Below are 21,441 nucleotides of genomic sequence, written 5' to 3' on the forward strand. Positions count from 1 at the left end.
GGTCATCCAAACACGCTAGGGGGAACAGAAGCCTCTCTGTCTTTAGCCCTCCAGCACCGGTGACACACACCTCCACCGTTAAAACTGGCAAAAGGATTTCCCGCACAAGGAAATCAAAGTTTGGCAGCTTGAATAAGGACACTGCTTTTTCATTAATATATTCCTTTTTCTGATTTCTCAGTATTTCGAAACTTCCCTTTTTATTTTGTTCTTTTACTTGCTCCTTAGCTCATGTCTGGCCATTTAAGATCGGATCCTTGGCCATCAGTCCTTTTCCCAGTGATTCCTGCACTTAAAAGTCACTTTCTTAAGAACGGATCCAAATTTTGAAGTCACTTTTGAAATCCTTAAGAAACTTCATAAGCATGAACTCTGGCTGAACTTCACACTGCAGTAGAAGATACCAAGGAGACTGGGAAGACTGTGGCTTTACAAGCCCTGCATGTACACGGGCATCTGTGAGGACCTTCAGGATCCAATGAAAGTGGGGAGACAGGAAGACAGATAAGGGGGGCTCCTCACTACTCAGACCCTCCTCATCAGACATGTAACACAGGGTACTGGCCATTCCCAAGCCCATATTTTAAAAGCTACCCAAACTGACCATCTATTTAATTTGGTTTCTGGTGTCTCAGCTGGTAAGGAATCCACCTGCAATGCGGGAGACCTGGGTTTGATCCCTAGGTTGGGAAGATGCCCTGGAGAAGGGAAAGACTACCCACTCCCGGATTCTGGCCTGAAGAATTCCACGGACTGTATAGTCCAAGGGGTCGCAAAGAGTTGGACATGACTAGCTGCCTGAATCACTGGTTACTTTCAATCTGATTACATTTAATACAGTATTTATAAACACATCCCTAATATATCTAAGTGCCTTTTCCTAGAATATCAGATGCCATCGTCCTCCCATACCCTTCCAGAATCCAGAAATCTTTCCTAATATTTCTAATACTGAAATCACTGTAAAATGGATGTAATAAATGAGATTAGACATATAACCCTCTGCTGTTGCCCAAGTTAAGGATGTGGGTGGTCCATCTGTGACCTACTTATCAAGGCCTCAAGCATGGAGGCCTCTACATGTTTCAAAACAAAGCAGCATTCATCAACACTGTTGTCAGATGAGGACGCTCACTGCTCTAAGTGGCTCCATCAATAATCTAGGAACTGAAGCAAAAAGGAAATACCAGCAGCATTTAGTGACCTTTATTCTAAAAGCTTACACTATTGTCTCATGATTCCCATGATAATTTGCTACCTCAAGTGGCGATTATTACGTTCCTTTTACAGATGAGAGAGTTGAGGCATGACTAAAATTATACAGTCACTAGGTGTGAGAGCCAGGATGCAAACTCTGGCACACCACTGAGACGTAGTGGCTGTAACCTACTGAATCTGGGCGGGGGGGCAGGGAGTATTGCTTGACACAACACTGACTACATGAGCTGTGTTTAAAAGACCTTTTGAAAAAAAAAAAATAAAAGACCTTTTGCCTTGCTCTCCCAACAGTGGCTATAAAAAGTCATTAGGATGACAAAAATGTATGAAGAGAACTATACTAATGATTGTTTTGGTGGTAATGGCAAAAACTGGATACAATAAAAATACCAGATGTATTTAGTGATGATGAAGTTTTTTATAGCTATACCTATAAACTAAAAAAATTTTTTTACTTCTGAAATTCCTCTTGAAAAAGTAACTTTGTCACTATTTGAAACATCATTAAACCTTAATCCTTGCTTTAATAATTCTATTTTTCATAAAGCAAAGTTTCTAAAGAATAGAAGTCTCATAATGGCAAACAAACTAAAGATTCTACAAGTATTCAAGGAAACAATGAAACACTGCTACAAAACAGGTTAGACATCTGTTCTCAACAAACACTGTTCCTACTTCTGACACGGAAAGCCTGTCTGACTTGGGTCATGCTCACTCTTCAATTAGTGCTCTGATAATGGCTAGACCAGATGTAGCAAAGACCTGAGATTTTTACCACTAGAACCTGAATTATGTAGGTTTTGTTCATTGTTAAACTTATGCCATATACTGGCATATGTTGGGTGGGCCAAAAATTTCATTCAGATTTTTCCATATGCTCTTATAAAAACCCAAACAAACTTTTTGGCCAACCCAATATAATCCAAAAGATGGTGTCACGAAGTAAAGATGGGGGAAACAAAGCAATTAATTACTTTTGTAAGAAACACTCAAAATAAAATTTTTAGGCCTAAATAATCTGTTGTGGTTATTTCCATGGAAAACAGAAATGACACTTCTGTTTCATTTGGGTACAAATGGCACTGATGCTACTGTGACAGCTTTACTGAACAGCCCAGTTATGGCCTTAAACCAAAATACTTATCTGTAAGTCAGAAAAACAGCAAGCATCACAAATAGGCTACAGAGATGCTCAGAGACCTTGATCTTTAGTGACTTTGATGGGCCTCTTTCAAGAGTCAAAGGGCTTTTAATTGAACATCATCAGAAGATTCGGTTTTTATGAGCAATATATCTGATCGTATTTTGAAAAGTCCCTGTAAAGTACTATGACTTTATAAGGAGCTAAACCTCATTGTACCTTCAGGTTTAATATAATGAACGTAAATTAAGGCAGATTCTTTAAACATGAAATCCAACCTCGTTTTCAATGTTCACTCTTTGTATTACATAATCGCCTCCACCGTCTAAAGATCTTAATTTCACTCAAGTTCTCACCTTCTCCCGACACGGCTGGCTTGGCTGCTGGGGAAGCTACCCTCTTTAGACTTGCAGGACTTTCTGAGGGACCAGAATCCATGCTGGAAGAGGGAGGGGAAAGTATTTGAATTTTACTTTTCATCCTCAAAGAAAACAGTACAAATAACAATGATACTTTCTTTTTAAAACTGCTTTAACATTTATAATTATTTTTTTAAAAAGTAGTTATTTGTCCAGGTCTTGATTGTAGCCTGTGGGATCTAGTTTCCTGACTAGGGATTGAACCTGGGCCCCCTGCATCAGGAGTCTGGAGTCTTGGCCAATGGACCATCAAGGAAGTCCCCACTTCACATTTAAAACCTTGATAATCTACAGCTGAAATAGATGCACTTTGCTAAGTCAAAACACATCACAAAGGGCCATGGTGGCCTGACTCTAAGCTCACATCCTTGTCTGTCAGCACTTTGCTTTGCTAGATACACAGCCAAAGCACTGGTCTATTTCAAAGTACGACGGACATGCTCATTCAGTATTTTTGAAGAGATTCTCTTCTTAAAACTCTTAATTCATTTTGACCATCTATTTGGTTAGAACAATGAAACAATAACCTTCAGGGTAAGGTTTCACACCATAAGGTTCTTAACAAAAAAAATAATTCACTCTTCTAATAATTTCCCCCAGTTCTTTGGGCTTCTAAATATTTGTGGATATCTGGCACAGTAAGTGAAGTGAAAGTGAAAGTCACTCAGTTGTGTTCAACTCTTTGCAACCCCATGGACTAGGCAGTCCATGGAATTCTCTAGGCCAAAATACTGGAGTGGGTGGCCTTTCCCTTCTCCAGGGGATGTTCCCAACCCAGGGATCAAACCCAGGTCTCCCACATTGCAGGGGGATTCTTTACCAGCTGAGCCACAGGGAAGCCCAAGAATACTGGAGTGGGTAGCCTATCCCTTCTCCAGCGGATCTTCCTGACCCAGGAACCAAACTGGGGTCTCCTGCATTGTAGGTAGATTCTTTACCAACTGAGCTATACTAAGCATGAAGAGGAACAGAATCTCCAGCAAACCCGCGAGACTGTCCCAGGTCTCAGGGTAGAATTTCCTCTTGCACAAGTCAATGAAAAACAAGATGCAGAGGCTTCTGGGTGAGGAACAAATGACCATCATCTGCAAGAGGCTCTCTTCTGTTGACACATGCCCTAACTTCTGCAGTGAGAAGACCCAGAAGACGAAATGATCCAGCAACTCCTATCTGTGAATCCTAACTAGTGCAAACAACAGTTTCATGCCAAACACGGCATTTGTCCAGTGGAAGCAGATGAACACAAGCATACCTTGTCGATTTCCTTATGGGCCCTGAAATGAGTTTCACGTAGGACTTGGGGAACCAACCCTTCTGGCCTTGAACTTCTCCAAACCACCACATGTCTTGCTGCTCCAGTACGGTGATGACGTCGTTTTTGTTAAAATTTAAATGGTTGTCTTTCTTGGCTCTCCACGGATACAGGGCTTGTGCCTGTAGCCCCTCCACCTTTTCACCCTTGTGTGGAAGAACATAAAGGACCTCTTGTCACTTTGTGATCTGTTATCAGTTCAGGTGCTGCAAACACCATCACCTTCCCTCCCATGGGTACATGCGGGTACATGTGCAACCACAGAAGACACCCCCCCGCCTCCTCCCCTCCCCGCTCCCCCGCAGTACAGCATGGCTGCCACGTGCCCCCTGGTTCTCAATAGCTGTTCCCTTCCCAAAGTGGAGGTGAAAACCTGCCAGCCTGTTCACAAAGCCATGGCCGGCCCATCTAGAAGTCTCTATTTAAAGCAGCTAGGAGATCATATTTATTCTGTTGCACCTGGCCGAGTGCCTTTTCTATTTTGGTTCTATTTCTAATTCTCAAGTTGCCCAGGGCAATCCCATTCCCGCCAGTTTCCAACTGGATTTGGATGTTTAGTGAAGGGTTAATACCAAAGCAGAAACCTTCTGAAAGCTCAAAAGGCAAGCAACTCATATCTTAGTTTAGGTGGACACAGGGAAACGGGTCTTGGGTTGGGTTGGGCTTGTCCTAGCTCCTTTTTAAGACAAACAGGGGTTGGGCAAGCATAAACTCTCTGTAATCCCATGTACTATAGAGCTATATGAAAACTCTATATGAAGATGAACAGAATGCCATCTCTGCCTCCCCAAAATAATCCAGGTTAAAATACTTTATTAAGCAGAAAGCATGATAAAAATGGGCAGTAGGACATGGCCAAGGAACTCATGACTAATGAAGAAGAAAGAGATACAAACAATCATGTCTACCACTGGGCAGAAGGAAATATGCTAAAAAGAGGTTGCAACCATTCATGGTGGGAACAGAGAGAAAAGATGGATGAAAGCTGCCTGCAGGCAACAGGGCCTGTTTCCCAGAGGTGGCAGTGTTTGAGCCGGGCCTTGAAGGACAAGAAGGATTTTGATAGCTAGGGCTTCGGGGGGAGTGAACTCCAGGTGGAGGGCACGACCGTGAGATGCTTTCCTGCCAAGGTTCGAGGAGGAGGAGCAGGATCCGGGGGTGCGTGTGGCCTAGTCTCATGGAGGGGTGCAATAGGAGATGAGGCTGGAAAAGGCAGGGGGAGGCATTTATTATCTCTTAAAAGACTATCACATAAAACTATCACAGTATATTAAGACAATACTATTATAAAAAAATATGCCAACTTTCGATTATACATGTATTCATAAATGTACAAGAACAAGGGATAAAGCCCAAGGACAGCTCATTCAGAACCAAGCTGGACTTGCCTTCAGAAGATACTTATTTTCATAATGACATTTAACTATGATTATGCCTGATAAGAGAGAATTTATGATAGATTGAAGAGTTTCGGCTTTCATGCTGGCAACTTTCAACTCCTGGTCTCCATGGGTTCTCGTCTGCTCAGACCCATGACATCCCCATTTCTTTCCACCTCAACTGTCCACTCGGTCCAGTCTTCAGAAAAGAGGAGGGTTCTCTGGATTGCAAACACCCCGAGGACCACTGCGTCTCCACCTCCTGTTTCTCCGGTCGTGCTCACAGGGCGCTTCCCACCTGGGCCGCGGAGCTCATGGCTTCTGTGTCCCCTAATTTTCCATCTTGTCTCTGCAATTTCACCTGGGCCCTCGCTGGTGTATCGTAACCTCTCACCCTGAGACATCTTGGCTGCACCTGCCCTGTCTCCACCTCCCACACGGAGAGCCTGGAATCAGGCAGAACACAGACTCTGGGTTCAGACCCCAAGTCCGTCCCTTACTAACTGTGTGACCTGAAACAACTGCTCAGTCTCTCAGCTGTAGGCCTCTCAGCTCATGCCTCTCAACTGTTCACTCTCTCAGTTGAGGCCTCCGTCTCCACATCTCTAAAACACAGACACTTTCTTCAAGAAAATTTAATAAGCTCCATCTGCAGAGCTGCTATGAGAGTAATCATTATAACAGGAGTAGCTTCTATTACTATCAGTTCTTCCAAACGATACAGTATTGCTGGAGAAAGCCAAGACAACGTGTGATGACAAGTCACAGACTCAGGTTAAATTCAGCCAAGTCACGCTTCATCCTTCTTTGCTCAATTCCTATTCTGCATGCCCCGCAGGCCCTGGGGGCCCCTCCTGAGAAAGCCGCCTGGAAGCACAACCTCAACTTCCTTCCCTCTTTCTCCAACCTCTCTTCACCCTTTCTCTCCCAGAAGGAAAAAAAAAAGCAGCCTGTGTTTTCTCTGCTTGTAATGCTGTTTCCCCTTAGACGCTCGACTTCTCAGTCTCTGTTTCCACTGGCCACACGGCTGCTCCTTGTCCTCCTTCTACACGGCTCCCTGTCTATCCTTTCACCAGCCCTTCCCACTTTCCCACCTATCCTTTTCTCTGTATCCCTTTGCAATCTGGAGTATCCTCTTTCCCAGATCACAAATACGTGCCGCCTGCCTCTTTGTCTGGACCACCGCCTTTAATAATACAAGAACTGCCACCATCCGCTGTTCTGGTCCTGCGCCCTCCTCCTCCACCTGAGTCATCACTCTGAGCGTGACACATGTGCTACCTGCCGAGCAGGACAGATGCAAAGGCAAAGAGCACAGCTCCTGTCCAGAGCCGCCCTTCTTTCCAGGTCAGAGAAGACACACGCTGCGTGCAGTTTCCCTCCTTCCCCTGCAGTCTCGCTCCTCTGAAGCGCTCACTTCACTTCCTTAGATCTGACTGTGTTCCCATTTCCCAGACAGGAAGGCCTGACTGTCTCACTCTCACCTGGCAATCAATATGTCGAAAATCCAACTCCCTCCTTTCATGAAAAGTCAATTTCTCTTTCGGCCTGACTTGTTCCCCCTTAAGGTCAAATCTCTCCTCAGTCTTTTCCTTTCCTACTCCCACAGGCGTTGGGATTCCACCCCTTTAACTGTTGTCACATCCCTCTGTGCTCCCCCGTCGAATCTTTCTGCACACCTCCACGTGAGTCTTCCCAGAGCCTGTGTTCAAGCTGCTTGTTCCCAGAGCAGAAACTGTCCTTGACCCCTAAATGCCTGCCAGATGGGCAATTTCTCTGTTTGATTACTTATAGAAATGTCATTTCTTTTATCACATTAAGTAGAAATATTATCCTTTCAGCAATTACTTTTCTTAATGAGGCATTTAAGAGCTTTGCATTTAATCTGCAGTCAATCTTCTCTGATAAATACTCAGTGGTCTGGCCACATGGATGGACCCCATGTCTTTCCCGAATCACACTCTGGCCTCCTAAAGAAAGCCTCTCTCCTCAGGGCAGTTTCTGTCTGCATGCCAGGTCTCTCCACTTTCTAATCAGCTCTTACCTACTGTTCGAGATGGAGTTCAAATACCACGTGATCAGTGAAGCTTCCCTGAACAATCCAGGAGCGTAATCCAGTTTACCCTCCTCTGAATAGTCACGATTCCCTCCACTGGGAAAACGTGAACTGGATCCTTGCCTGCCAGCCATGCCAGATGCATATAATGAGGCTTACATTTTTTTTTGGCCACACTACATGGCTTGTGGGATCTTTGTTCCCCGACCGGGCATCGAATGCAAGCCCTCTGGAGTGAAAACGAAGCGTCCCAACCACTGGACAGCCAGGGAATTCCCAAGGCTTACTCCCAATGACAATGACGACAAGCACTGGCTGAATCTTTCCTCCTCACACAGCACGTGGGGGCCTCCCGCTCCCAGCGATGCTGTTACCTGGCCTAGAACAGGAGACGGAGATGAGCCCGTGGCCGTGGCTGGAGTGAAGGCCGACCTCTGCCTCAGCTGCCCGGCGCTTGGCACGGTGAGGGAGGGCTGGGTTGCCCATGCGTCCCAGCTGTCGGTTTCTGGTTTCTCATTCGTGCTGGTGGGCCACCTGGAGGGGAAGTGCAACGGCGTGAGCGGCAAGGACTTCCAAATGTGTCAATGCTCCTCCCACAGCAGACACACCGCGACGTGCGTGGGGCTAGTTCAAGAGCAAGGAGGGGGTAAGAGCACTGGACTTGGGCTTGGGTCAGAGCGTCACACACTAGTGATGGGTCTCAGGCAAATGACAGTCGTTTCTCTGAATCCTGATTTCCTTGTTGATCAAATGGGAACAGTACTGCGCTACTCTGGTTAGCTGTCAGGGTGACACGAAATCCTACGTAGGGAAATACTCTGTAACCTGAAGGCACCAGAGAAACACCCTCATGTGACCATTATATTCATTTGCAACAACAATGCTAAATCAGCAAAAAAGAAGTTTCATGTCACATAGGAAGTCCTGCCAGGCTGGCAGCTGGTGCTTCATAACACCGTCTCTCTGTCCCAGCACCACACAGCAGGCACTGGGCCACGAGCCTGGACACCATGGTAACCCTATAGGTGGTATCCTTAGAGCAACCTGTTGGGCGCAGCTCAGGAACAGTTTTAATTTTGTGATTTTATAATTGTAAATAAACACATCTGTGCGAGTTGCCGATTGAAATGCAATGGACTTTTGAGAATCTTTATGAGAGATAAACAAATTTGCAAATCAAAGTATTTCCTTTGATAGACGGCAGGCACATCCTGATTCTGGGTCCAGAAATAAGATGCCCAGGAGGATAGCCAGAGAGCCGCAGATCACACATTTATTGAGCAAGAGAGGCATGCTGCCTAGACCCACAGCAAAACGAAATCCTGAAAAGAGTGTTTGTCTTCTATTTTACTGTCAGCTTTAATTTAAAAAGTCAGAGCGTTTTAAGGGAATATAAACTAGTTGCTATACATAAAATAGATAAGCGACATGATTACTGTAGAGCACAGGGAACTATATTCAACATCTTGTAATGACATGTAACGGAAAAGAATCTGAAAATATACATATATACATACATATACGTATGTGAATCACTTTGCTGAATACCTGAAACTAACATAACAATATAAATCAACTATATTTCAATTTAAAAAAAAAATCAGGAGAGGAGAATTTCAATGTGGTTTCAGTCACGCTAATGGAACACTACTTTTTAGCAGAGATGAGACAGGGAGGAGCTTCTTGAGCACTTTCAATCTTTTACGTGAAAATACAAGTATGAAAACTATTGCTATTCATTATATCCTTCCCTCTACTTTCTCCTGCTCTTGGTCATTACACACCTTCTTTGCTGTATTTGATACACTTTCTCCAGCATTATGCCCCGACTCCTTACTTTCTATTTGTTTTTTCTGAAAGATGATTAGACTTTAAAACAAATTTAAAACATTTCTTACATCACTTTTACTTGAAGGGCAGTATAAACTATTTTTAGACCAACGGCATAGCTGGATCGATCCTATAAGTGGGAGCGTGGCAGCCCTCCATCTGTCCTTTGAAACCTCTGCTTACACACTGTTTTTAATGCCATTTCCTGATGACCAAGGGCATGGCACCAGTAGCTGCCAAAGGCACACATCTCTTTGCCTTGCTGTCCGCTTATTCAGGACTGATCAAAGAGGAAAGCCTCAGAGGAAACAGCCTTCTATCTTACTCAAAACCACATGACAAAATTCAATTTCTGTTTCTGTCCAGCAAAAAAAAAAAAAAAAACACCACCAAAACAGTGCTATTTCCATGCAGGAAATGACTCTAAATATTTGCTGACATGGGTATCAAGCAGATTATTAGGAAATTGTGTTTCTCCATTTCTTCCACAATAATGAAAGATACAGACAAATGAGTGAATGAAACAAGGGTAAGAGGCTTTACTTTATCCTAGGGAAAAATCACTATTAAGCCATGATATAATTAAATCCAGCTCAGAGAATACAATCCACAAATTGCCAAAAGACCAGTCAGAGAAAGAGGCCATGAACAGTACTCAAGAGGTACAACCCAAGGACTGAAACAGCACTTAAAAGATCACTAATGTGGGATTTCAAAAATCATCAGAAATGGCATCCAAACACGTACGTGGAGCTGAAGTCGGCCCAGTTGTTGGGGGTCTCGGAGGGCTCTGCAGGGGTTGTGGATGAAGGGGCGGGGGTCTCACACACAGCCACTTTGGGTGTAGGGGTGGAGGCCGCCTCAGTCACTGGTTTGACTGGGGCGGGAACCTCATTTTCTGGGATTTTCTCTGCGTAGTTTGCAGGGAACCATCCCGTCTTTCCTTTTAATTCTCCTCCAAGCCATCCCGGTTCTCCAGTTTGGCTTTCGTCCACCTGCAGGAAAGTCATAAAGTTTAATTTAAGTGGAACTAAATCAACCCCTACAGACACCGAACACTCTTAATAGAACAAAGCCCCCATTTCTGACCTGGTCAGACTAACACACAGCACAGACCTTTCTCTGCCTTTTTCTTAGTCTGAGAGTCTGGAAAAATGGTCTCTAAACATTACCTCTAAAGAAACAGTAGGTGCTATAATTCAAGTTCTTACTCTTTTGTGCCTGTTTATCTTTTTCTTTTTCTCCTGATAATAGCAGCTAGGAAAAAGTGCCTGGAGTCTTAAGAAGTCCCATAATTAAAATATTTTGAGCTACTCTGAATTATAAAGTGATGTGACAGACTTCATCACTCAGGAACTCAAGTAATTATTAAAAAGTAATTTGACTTAGGTTTATTATTTAAAATGGAAAGCAAAGGGTGCAATCAATATAAATGTAGCCCTCTAGAAGTCTCTAATAATTAAGCAGTCCTTATTCCGCACACAGACAAGAGGGACAGAAAACATAGTCTTAGATGTTTCTACAGGCAATAAAACTGGCTGTGTGTAGTCTTTTGAAAGCTCCACAGATACATGAAGAGAAAATTAAGGAAATGATTATTTAGAGCAATGATTAATTTTATTAAAGTCCTATTACTTTCTTTTGCATAAATTTTACTGTAACATTCACAAATGTGCACAGGAGACTACAGGATTCTGCTGTTTAAAAATTTCAGAGGAGATTTATTACAATTGGGCTTTTTATGTTTCCATTTTATCTTAATTCTGACTCAAAAGGATTAGTCAGAATCACCAGAATGACTCTAATACTTATCTTTCCAAGTTATCCTCACTATTTTTGAGCAACAGGAGATCAATTTGAAGATAATTACATTCCCTAGTAGAAAATTATTTTCATTACAATAAGTCAAATAAAGTTCTGTCAGAGATCTTATCTTATTTTATCCCGTAAAATACTGTCTCAGGAAATAAGGCACTGAACACTTCATTGGACCTGAATATTGCTCTTTTGAAATCACAGAAATGAGTGCTAGGGTTTCAACAATGACTTTGGGAAAAAGTGGCAAAAAATCCAGTTTTCTAACCCATTCAAATATTCAGTAAAACAAAACAGAGGGAAGGGACATTTGTATACCTACGGCTAATTCATGTTGATGTTTGGCAGAAACCAAAGCAATATTGTAAAGCAATTATCCTTTAATTAAAAATAAATTATTAAAAAAACACAAAATAAATATGGAACCACATATTTATTTGTATTCTGTGTAGAGTAATATGGCATGATGTTTATTAGCTTATTTGAATTAAAAAAAAAAAAAAAAGACCCTGGGATAGGCATGGGGAAAGTAGAATTCAGGGCTTACTGAATTATTTCTACATGTTGGTTATAAAATAATCCATAGGAGAGATTCCTTGCTGCTCTACCTTAGGGAAGGCTTACTGTCATAGGTAAAAGCAACTTTTAAAGCTGAGAAGTCTCCAAAAGAGAGTTACCCAGAGATAAAGCACAACACTGCTTCCAAAAGTTCTATTTTTGGCTTTAGAGTTCCAGTACGAACACCCCCACATTGTCTTCTTTCTTCCTCTTCTGGGCAGCCCCACGTGTTTCATGAGATGAGGATTCAGAGTGACATTTTCCCCACTTGGATCTTATTTTCTGCTAAGCTAAAGTGGCTAGATGCCCTTCCTCGTTGGTTGATATTTACCAGTGACACTACGACGCATTGTAACTTGCTAGCTGCTTTGTGCTGGAAACATAGCTGTTTGTAGGCCAGGCTTTGCCAGGGCCTCCCCAACTTCTCAGCTTCAACAGACAAGCTCCTGCCCTTTCCGTGTGTCCCAGGACCGAGGGGAGGATGGTCAGCAGTGAGTGAGGAGCTGGAGGCAGACACACAAGCACTTTGCCTCAAGACCGCAAAGTCTCATGATCAAGGGTAGGGCTCTGCCATCAGACTGCCTCAGTTTTGGTGTTTCGGCTGGGGCCTTGTTGCTGAGGCCTTCTCTAGGTGCAGCCCGTGGAGGCTACTCTTTGTGGCAGCACACAGGCTTTTCACTGTGGTGCACAGGCTTAGTTGCCCTGTGGCATCCTCCTGGAACAGGGATCGAACCTGTGTCTCCTGCATTGGCAGGCAGACTCTTCACCACGGAGCCACCAGAGAAGCCCCCTGTTGTTGTGCAGTTGCTCAGTCATCTCTTGACTCTTGGCAACCCTACGGACTGCAGCGCGCCAGGCTTCTCTGTCCTTCACTATCTCCCAGAGTTTGCCCAGACTCATGTCCATCAAGTCAGTGATGCTATCCAACCAGCTCATCTTCTGCTGCCCTCTTCTCCTCCTGCAGCCCCTGCTTCAGTTTTAGTACCACTTCTACAATTTATTAGCTGGCTGACTTTGGGCAAGTTTAATTTCTTGGTGCCTCGGTTTCCTTATCTATAAAATGGAGGACAATAACAGTACCTGTTTTATAACAGTTGTTAAGAAGTATCCAGAACACTGCCTGGCATCTGAGATGTGCTTGATGACAGAGTCTCTTCTTTTTTAAAGATCTTTCTTGATATAAACTATTTTTAAAGTCTTTACTGAACTTCTTACAATATTGCTTCTGTTTTATATTTTGGTGTTTTGGCCACAAGGAATGCAGGATTGTTGCTCCCTGAGACCCTGTGCTCAGACCCACACCCCCTACACTGGAAGGCGAAGTTGTAAGCACTGGACCGCCAGGGCAGTCCGACAGACTTTCTAAAGCCATCTCTCCTGTTGTCCAGCTCTGACTCTACCGTAGTTCTCTTTTGTCCTGCAAAAGCCTGGGCTCTGTCTGACCCTGGTCACTTTAGGTAACCAGAGATTTGGGTTCTCTATGGGGAGGTCCCTGCTCTAGAAACCTGTCTGGTACCCCAGGCCTCTGGGCTGGCCTTCCTGGCTTCCTGTAGGGGCTGGAATGTGATCCCAGATCCCAGCCTATCTGAAACCCCTTACTGGTCTGTCCTAGTTAGACCTCCTTGAGTACCAGCTGCTTTACTTAATGATGTCCAATGACCCGCTGTCATTTCCTTGAGACACGGGTCTTACTTGGTTAACCAGATTTTTGGCTGACACCTGGAATTGGATCTGAAGCCCTGAGGGAATGTTCCACCCCATGGGCAGGTCGAGCTCACATCCTAGTTAATTACACCCAGCCCTGCCCCAAAGATGACAGAAAATGAGCACCACCATTGAGACGTGCCTGTGTGTACTCAGGAAGAGGAGAGGGTGCCATGCCAGCCCCTTATCCTTGCAGACAAGAGCTTCTGCTACCCTTCAAGGCAATAATGAAACCAGCTTGTCACTTGTCACCAAGGAAATCCATCACTTTTAACCTAGGAAACTGTTTGCTAATTGAACAAACAACAGTCTCAATGAATTTAATTTATTCTTATAGAAATCCACTAATTTGAATGACCAATTAAATTTTAAGGTTCAGAGGATAAAATAAAAACTCACATTTAACATTAAATTAAATTAACCACTTAGAAAAAGTCTAAAGGGTCTTGTATGAAAATGAGAAACATTTCCTCCTGGAGTTGAAAAGCTTTACTCAAAATGCCAACCAATTGTGAAAAAATGTTATCTATAATTAGGATAGAATAAGCACAATCAAACACATAGACTTCTTTGTATACGTCTATGGTTGGCTATAACGTGAACATATACGTGCATGGGGTAGATTCATCTATCTGTGGCTTACGTCGATCACTTACAAGTGAGGGGATTTTTGTGCTAATAACATTGGTCTTAATACAATTTCGCTTAGCCAGCCCACTGTAACACCTCAAAGCATCTGCAGTCGTTCTAGTGAAATGTCAAAGTAGGAAGCACAAACCCCAAATGTTGCTTAAAGGACTGGGAATATGTTAGGGACCTCGTTTATGGACTGTTAATAATTAGGCACTGCATACCAGAGAGCACTGAGGCGGCAGTATGATGAAGGCAGCATCATTAGGTTCAACGACCGAACCCCGACACCCAATAATATCAGATCTCCTTTCTCAGTGTCTATGGCACCATGACCGCCATCTCTGTTAGGTGACACTAAGATTTCCAACGCCTCTGACCTTGTCACAAAGAAGGGTAGCAGAGGTTCTCTCTCTCCTAACAAGCAGAACAAAGGCTGTGGACAGTAAACACGTGTAAACTGCGTACAGACTTAGACCTGCTGCTGCCGCTGCAAGGGATATGCTGGGGAGTATGGAGATAAGCACGTGCTTCACGCGTTTGCCAGTTTGGAAATAAAAGGGTTACCCCTAAACTCCTGGATGAGGATACTAAAGCTGTTTTCTAGAGACGCAGCCCTAGAGAATGGACTTGTGAACACAGTGGGGGAAGGAGAAGGTGGGCTGAATTGAGACAGTGGCGTGGAAACATATACATTATCTGATGCGTAAATCAGTTAGCCAGTGGGCATTCGCTGTCTGACGCAGGGAGCCCAACCAGATGCTCTGTGACAACCCAGGGGGAGGGAAGGGTGGGAGGTGGGAGGGAGGTTTAAGAGGGAGAAGACGTGTGTACACCTATGGCTGATTCATGTTGATGTATGGCAGGAACCAGCACAGTATTGTAAATAATTATTCTCCACTAAAATAAATAAAAAAATAAATAAAATTTTAAAACATTAAAACAACAACAACAACAACAACAAAAAACCACCTGTTTTCTAAAGTGCTAATCTAGAGGTCAGCCAAAAAAATTTTTTTTAAATATTTATTTGACTGTGTCTGGTCTGAGTTGTGGCATGCAGGATCTCCAGCTGAGGCACGTGAACTCTTAGCTGCAGCATGTGGAATCTAGTCATGGAACCAGGGGTTGAACCCAGGCCCCCTGCACCAAGAGCTTGGAGTCTTAGCCACTGGATCACCAGGGAAGTCCCCTTAACTTTCACAAGGACTCAGACCTGCAATTGTAGCACAAAGGCAGCTGTAGGCAATATGGAAATGAACATGCCTGAATGTGTGCCAGTAAAACTTGATTACAAAACAGGCATGGACTGGATTAGGCTCACTCTTGGAATCAGTGTATACTGGTCCCTCAAAACAGCAACGGCTCAGATGTTAAGGTTACAGAAATCTAAGAAAGGCAGGAAAGAAACAGTATTGACTACATTAAAAAAAAAAAAAATTCTCCATCAAAAGAAGAGAAAAAATGAGTTTAAATTGTTATAAGAGTAACATTAAATTAAAAGATAAATAATTTTTTGAATGAATGGGCTGGTTGATGGCTAAGAACCCCTAAAGAAGTCTCTTTTTTTTTTTGGATGGTTCTAAGAAAATGATATTTTTCAGAATGACTTGGGATTAGTTCTGACAGAAAAGAGATTAGGCAAGATCAGTGGTACCCAAAACTCCCTGACAGAACCACCAGAGAAGATTTTGAATTCTTATTGTTCAGTCACTCAGTCGTGTCCAACTCTCTACGACTCCATGGACTGCAGCACACCAGGCTTCCCTTTCCATCACCAACTCCTGGAGTTTGCTCAAACTCATGTCCGTCAAGTCAGTGATGCCATCCAACCATCTCATCCTCTGTTGTCCTCCTGCCTTCAGTCTTTCCCAGCATCAGGATCTTTTCCAATGAGTTGGCTCTTCATATCAGGTGGCCAACATATTGGAGCTTCAGCTTTAGCATCAGTCCTTCCAATGAGTATTCAGGTTTGATCTCTTTAGGACAGACTGGTTTGATCCCCTTACTGTTTAAGGGACTCTCAAGAGTCTTCTCCAGCACCACAATTTGAAAGCATCAATTCTTCAGTACTCAGCCTTCTTTTTGAATTCTAAATATGGATTAAAAGTTCCCAGAGTCTCTGGGAGAGAGTCCTGGATTGGTTTTTTGTGTGTGTGTGGCCCAGATGGTAAAGCATCTGTCTGCAATACAGGAGACCCGGGTTCGATCCCTGGGTTGGGAGGATCCCCTGGAAAAGGAAATGGCAACCCACTCCAGTATTCTTGCCTGGAGAATCCCATGGACTGTGGAGCCTGGTGGGCTACAGTCCGTGGGGTTGCAAAGAGTCAGACACAACTGAGCAACTTCACTTTCACTTTCACTTTAAGATCCCTGAGCAGGACTGATGCATTCAGCCTTGCACCATTTAAAGCCAGCTGAGTTAGATGATCAGCCTGTGTTCTTAAGATAAACAAAATGGCAGTGAGCAGCACTGTTCTAATCTCTCATGCTATTATTTCAATACATTGTGGATATCAAATTGGGCTTTTTCACCCTCCAGGTAATGGGACCTCCAGATCAGAAGACAGGCCATAGATTTTCAGAGTATCTAAGCCTGAGCTGTTAAGGTCAACTCAACTAAGATGCCTCCACTCAGAAGTCTTCCCAGCGCACATCCATTCACTCTGATTCCTTTTTTCTTTTATATTCCTAGCAGCAGTAGTGAGCATTCACTGGGAACTTCATCACACACTGGCTTTTTCATGTGCTTCTCCCTATTTTTCTAAAAAGATTTGAAACATCTGAATGGTAGATGTTACCTTATATTTCTTTGTATTATCAACAACAGTTAGAAGAGGACTATATATGAAATACCACCTAATTTTTGTTAATCATGAAAAAATACTTTTGGAGAAATCTGAGCTGATAATCAAGATTTTAAAAAGCAAAATATTTTTTAAAGCCTCTTGCAAGACTGCCTGCATTAAAACAGGATACAAGTTGCTAGACCTCTAAAATCTCAACATGTATAGTTAGCTATTTTTCAAAGTTTGAGAAATATGAGAACTTGATGATGACTATGCCTACAAAAATAAGTGAACTCCTGATTACTCAACCAAGAGAGATTGCTAAGGATGTTCTACTATGTATTTTTCACAACTGTGTTTCTTAACTACAAAGTTCATGAAATAAAAAAACTGTTACTCTTACAAGTCAATTTCCATTTTGAGTGTCCAATTGTTAGCCTCACAAAGATAACACAGCTGAATGCCACTTGGGGTGTCTTGTTGCGTTCTGTGATATAAAATGAAGGCACCACTCCAGTCCCTTCAACAAGAGGATACAGGATGCCTCACAACAAAGTCCCTTCATCACACATTTGGGATGTCGGAGATAAAGTAAACAGTAACCCGGGCCCGGGTAGACACTCTGTTATATTTGTCAAAGTCGGATTTACCTTTAGTGCTTTATTAAAAATGATAAATGTTGATAAAGTTGTAAATATGAATATGGTGGTGGTGGCTTAGTCGTTAAGTTGTGTCCAACTCATTGCAACCCCATGGACAATAGCCCATCAGGGATCCCAGTCCATGGGATTTCCCAGGCAAGAATACTGGATGGGTTGCCATTTCCTTCTCCAGGGATCTTCCTGACACAGGGATTGAACCGGAGTCTCTTGCATGCCAGTGGTATAGAAGTACACAAAATTAAACCCCGCCCCCCACTACTGCCAAGTAGTAACCACTATTAACAGTTTGATGCCTACACTGCGAAACTGTAAACTATATATACATATAAACGTTTACATACACACACACACCTGGTTTTTTATTTACCCAAATACAATTATACTCTATATATTGTTTCTGCTTTTTTACTGGAGAGTTTATTCGTATCAGGTTGGCCAAATTGTACAGAAAAACACAAACGAACTTCGGGACCAACCCAATACATGTAGATCTGTGTAATTTTCGAAAACATCTTTATTGTTTAGCTGTATTGTAATTTATTTAAACCATCTCCCTTCTGAGGGATACAGGGCTGTTCCTTTTTAGCTTTTACCAGCAGTGCTGCAGTGAATATCCCTGGACACATTTATCTGTGCATTTGCCAAAAACAGCCTATAGAAGGGAGAATAACAGAGTTCCTGGGTCAAGGGGAATGAGAAATTTAAGACTGAATAAGCGTTGCCAAATTGCCTTTCAGCTGCCTTAGCCAATTCATATGACAATGCTCACGATGTGTATTATACTCACTTTTCTATACTGTTGACAAAGCTGGATGTTATCAAACTCGTAAACTTGCTCAGCTGAGAGATGAAAAATGTTATCTCATCTTTAACATTTCCATTTTCCTGATCACCAAAGAAACATTTTTTTGTATATTTTAAAAATGTGCATGTATTTCCTTAAAGCTGTAGGTTTCTTTCATATTAACTTTTCAGTCTTTATGTATCATGGATGGCAACCCTTTATCTCTCATATATTTCGCAATCTACAGGATTTAATTTTGTAATATTGTCAAATCTTTCCATATTGGTCACTGATGGCCTCCAGTTTTAACCCAGAAAGTTTTTTTTTTAATAACTTTTAAAAAAGAATTTTATCTTTTAAGTTTAACCTACTTATTAACCTACTTATTTTCGCCCATGTTCTGAGAGACTTGACCTGATAATTTGCCAATACGGAGCCTTCAAGTTAGTCCTTACATGGAAGCTAAAGCAAGCAGAAATCTGGCACGCAAACTTTTACACTTTTCTTTTCTTCTTTTCCTATTTCAAGCACAGCCTACATCACAAACTCAAAACATCTTTTTACTGCCAAGACAACACCCAAAGATATGTGTACTTACACAGAATTAAAGTCATTTAAAAGAACAAAACATTTAATAAGATACAGACTTCCTGACAGTGAGAAGGCACTCACCCATTCCCCTTTAACCTCCACCAGGAAAGCACAGGTTTGAAAGCAAGGCAAAACATATGTTTAATGAGATGTTTCATTCTTACAGTATATCTACAGTTTATTCTTTCAGAGGGGCTGGGGCTTAACTAGTTAATTTAAGGAAAAAGGACTCAATATCACTGTAACAAGATTATGTTTCCTTCAAAAATAGCAATATTTACTCATTAAAATATAGATCATCTGTAACATTTCCTTATCATAACACTTGGTTAACACTTCCTTATCTCAAAAAGAGTATTACTTTTTCTGCACTTTGTGCTGCAACAAAATCCAGTTTCAAAAATGTTAGGCTTTTTTTTTTTTTTTCTTTTGAAAGCAGTGTAAAAAAAAATCAACCTTGTAATAAGGTCCTATCTGCTACAGCATTGTACCTTCATACTGTTTAGATTCCTGCTATTGATTGGTATTTAGATAAATTACAGTTCATCTGCTTTAAAAGGCAGCCTGAGGTCATCAGGACAGAGAAGATGGGGAAGAAGCTGAGAAAACACTGCCTGCCTCGGGTCACCATTCGTGTGGAGGGTGTTCTGTGAAGAATAACTGAGGCTGGTGCCTGGGCATCCAAAGCTCAGGTTCCATTACTGTGAAGGAAATGTTGATTTTGAAAGATTCTGGACCTTTAGATGTAACCTCCTTATTCCCAGACCAAAAGAACTAAAGAAAAAGCTATCAGAAAATAAGAGGAAAGGGCATCAGCTTCTCTGAGAAACAAACACATTGCTCCTTCTAAATATTTTGATCCATGAAATATCACATACTCTAAATACAGATATGATACATAAATGCAAAATGAATGTATGAGTAATTACTGTGGCTACACGACATCCTTTATACTTCAATGACATAGGGTCCCAGTATGGGAAGTGTGTTTGTCTCAATTATTAATTTTCACAGTTCTTTGAAAATTCTGAACCATTTCCATCTTTAAAAAAAAAAAAAAAAAGCCAACAGTAATGCAAAGTTTGACCACTTCTAAGACGTACATTAACTGGATTGAGGAACTACTGATTTCTTTTAGGAAAGAATTCAGGTCAACCACATTCCTTTATTCTTTCTCAAACTGGTTACTATTGCTTTAGTTACAATCACAAGATTATATTTAATTATTTTATATATATATATATATTTAATTCTTGTATTTAAAGAAAAAAGCTATGACAAGCAAAATCCTGAACTCTTTCATCTGTTCATTTACAGAGTAGGAAAGCAGATTAACTGTATTTAGTTCATTACTCTTCAGGCAATTCAAAGTTTACATGAGTAAAGGGAAAAAAATAGAAAAGTTATCACTGGCAACTGTGATCAGATACTTTGCATTTAAAACTATTTCTGAACGACTACTCATAGTATCTCAGTAAGAATCTAATCTCTGAAATTAGCAGAGCTTTACAGATTTGAAAATACAGAAGGCTATGTCAGGAACCCATTTTTCTTTAACAATTCTATTTTAAGGTGATGCATTTTTAAATGCTGTCTCTCATTCAAACAGAAAAGGAAGAAGACTGAGTCAGTACTTCAAAAACTCAAATGCTGGATTACTGGATTTCACACTCGCCCACAATTTTACAACTGTCAAATAAAGTACAAGAAGAGGACAGATGCTAACCATCAACAGAAACCAGACTTTCGCTGGAGGCTTTCTTACCATGACTATATCTCCCGGCTGGATTGTGATTTCATCGTGACTCCTGGACTCAAAGGGATAAAGTGCTCGGTAATACACCACTTTTATATTCTCCTGTGCAGAAATCGTAAGTGGGCCTTTTTCTGTTTATAAGGAAAGGAGGGGAAGGGGACAAAAATGAAATGCTACATGGGACAGAAATGTATGACACAAGCCAAATTACCGACATCTATCTCCTCTGCTGTCTGTCTTCACATCTGAACCACTTCCATCTACTCAAGGAATTTCTGGAAGACATTCAGTGAGGATGTGTCTGGTTCTGAAACCAAAGGAGAGCCAAATCTGATGTCAGCAGCTCCATCCCATCTGAGAGGTCATTAGTGGACGCGAATCAAAGGTTACTGCGGTGCTAACGCCCCCGCTCTCTGCCTCCTGGCTTAGACGCCAGCAGCGCACATCTGTAAGGCATCAAGACCTCTCTCCCCCAACGCAGGGTGTCTAGCAGGATGCAGTAGACTGAATGTGACGTAAATCTCAAATCAGTCAACTCATACGGGAGGGCTAAGAAGCACAACTTTAACTGCCCCTATTAAGTGATATAGAAATGTTGAGGCTGCAGGCCCCATGCGTGGTCATATAAAAGGTAAGTTAGGAGGCCACTTGTGTTCAAAGGGCAAAAAAACATTCAAAAGGTAAGACCACAACTGGACGCAGTGCAGACCAAGAACAGTGAATGCCGCCTGAGTACAGGCCAGGAGAAGAAATACCAATTCCTGCTGCTGAGACAGCTCTGAAATTCCCAGAGAAAA

The 21,441-nt window shown here is 42.1% G+C and overlaps 1 protein-coding gene across 10 annotated transcripts in view; it reads right to left on the reverse strand.

The window, feature by feature from the left end:
* Positions 1 to 21,441, reverse strand: part of ITSN1 (intersectin 1) — a 253,883-nt gene that overhangs the window by 78,578 nt on the left and 153,864 nt on the right. For all 10 annotated transcript variants that reach the window (XM_019960645.2, XM_019959939.2, XM_070783667.1 and 7 more), the window contains 5 exons: positions 20,654 to 20,775; positions 10,103 to 10,350; positions 7,900 to 8,059; positions 4,031 to 4,236; positions 2,716 to 2,798 (listed from right to left, as the gene is read on the reverse strand). In XM_019960645.2, coding sequence (XP_019816204.2) covers positions 2,716 to 2,798; positions 4,031 to 4,236; positions 7,900 to 8,059; positions 10,103 to 10,350; positions 20,654 to 20,775 — 819 coding nt within the window. The remainder of the gene's footprint in view (positions 1 to 2,715; positions 2,799 to 4,030; positions 4,237 to 7,899; positions 8,060 to 10,102; positions 10,351 to 20,653; positions 20,776 to 21,441) is intronic.

Source organism: Bos indicus, chromosome 1 (genome assembly GCF_029378745.1).
Source record: "Bos indicus isolate NIAB-ARS_2022 breed Sahiwal x Tharparkar chromosome 1, NIAB-ARS_B.indTharparkar_mat_pri_1.0, whole genome shotgun sequence".
Classification (NCBI taxonomy): Eukaryota; Metazoa; Chordata; class Mammalia; order Artiodactyla; family Bovidae; genus Bos; species Bos indicus.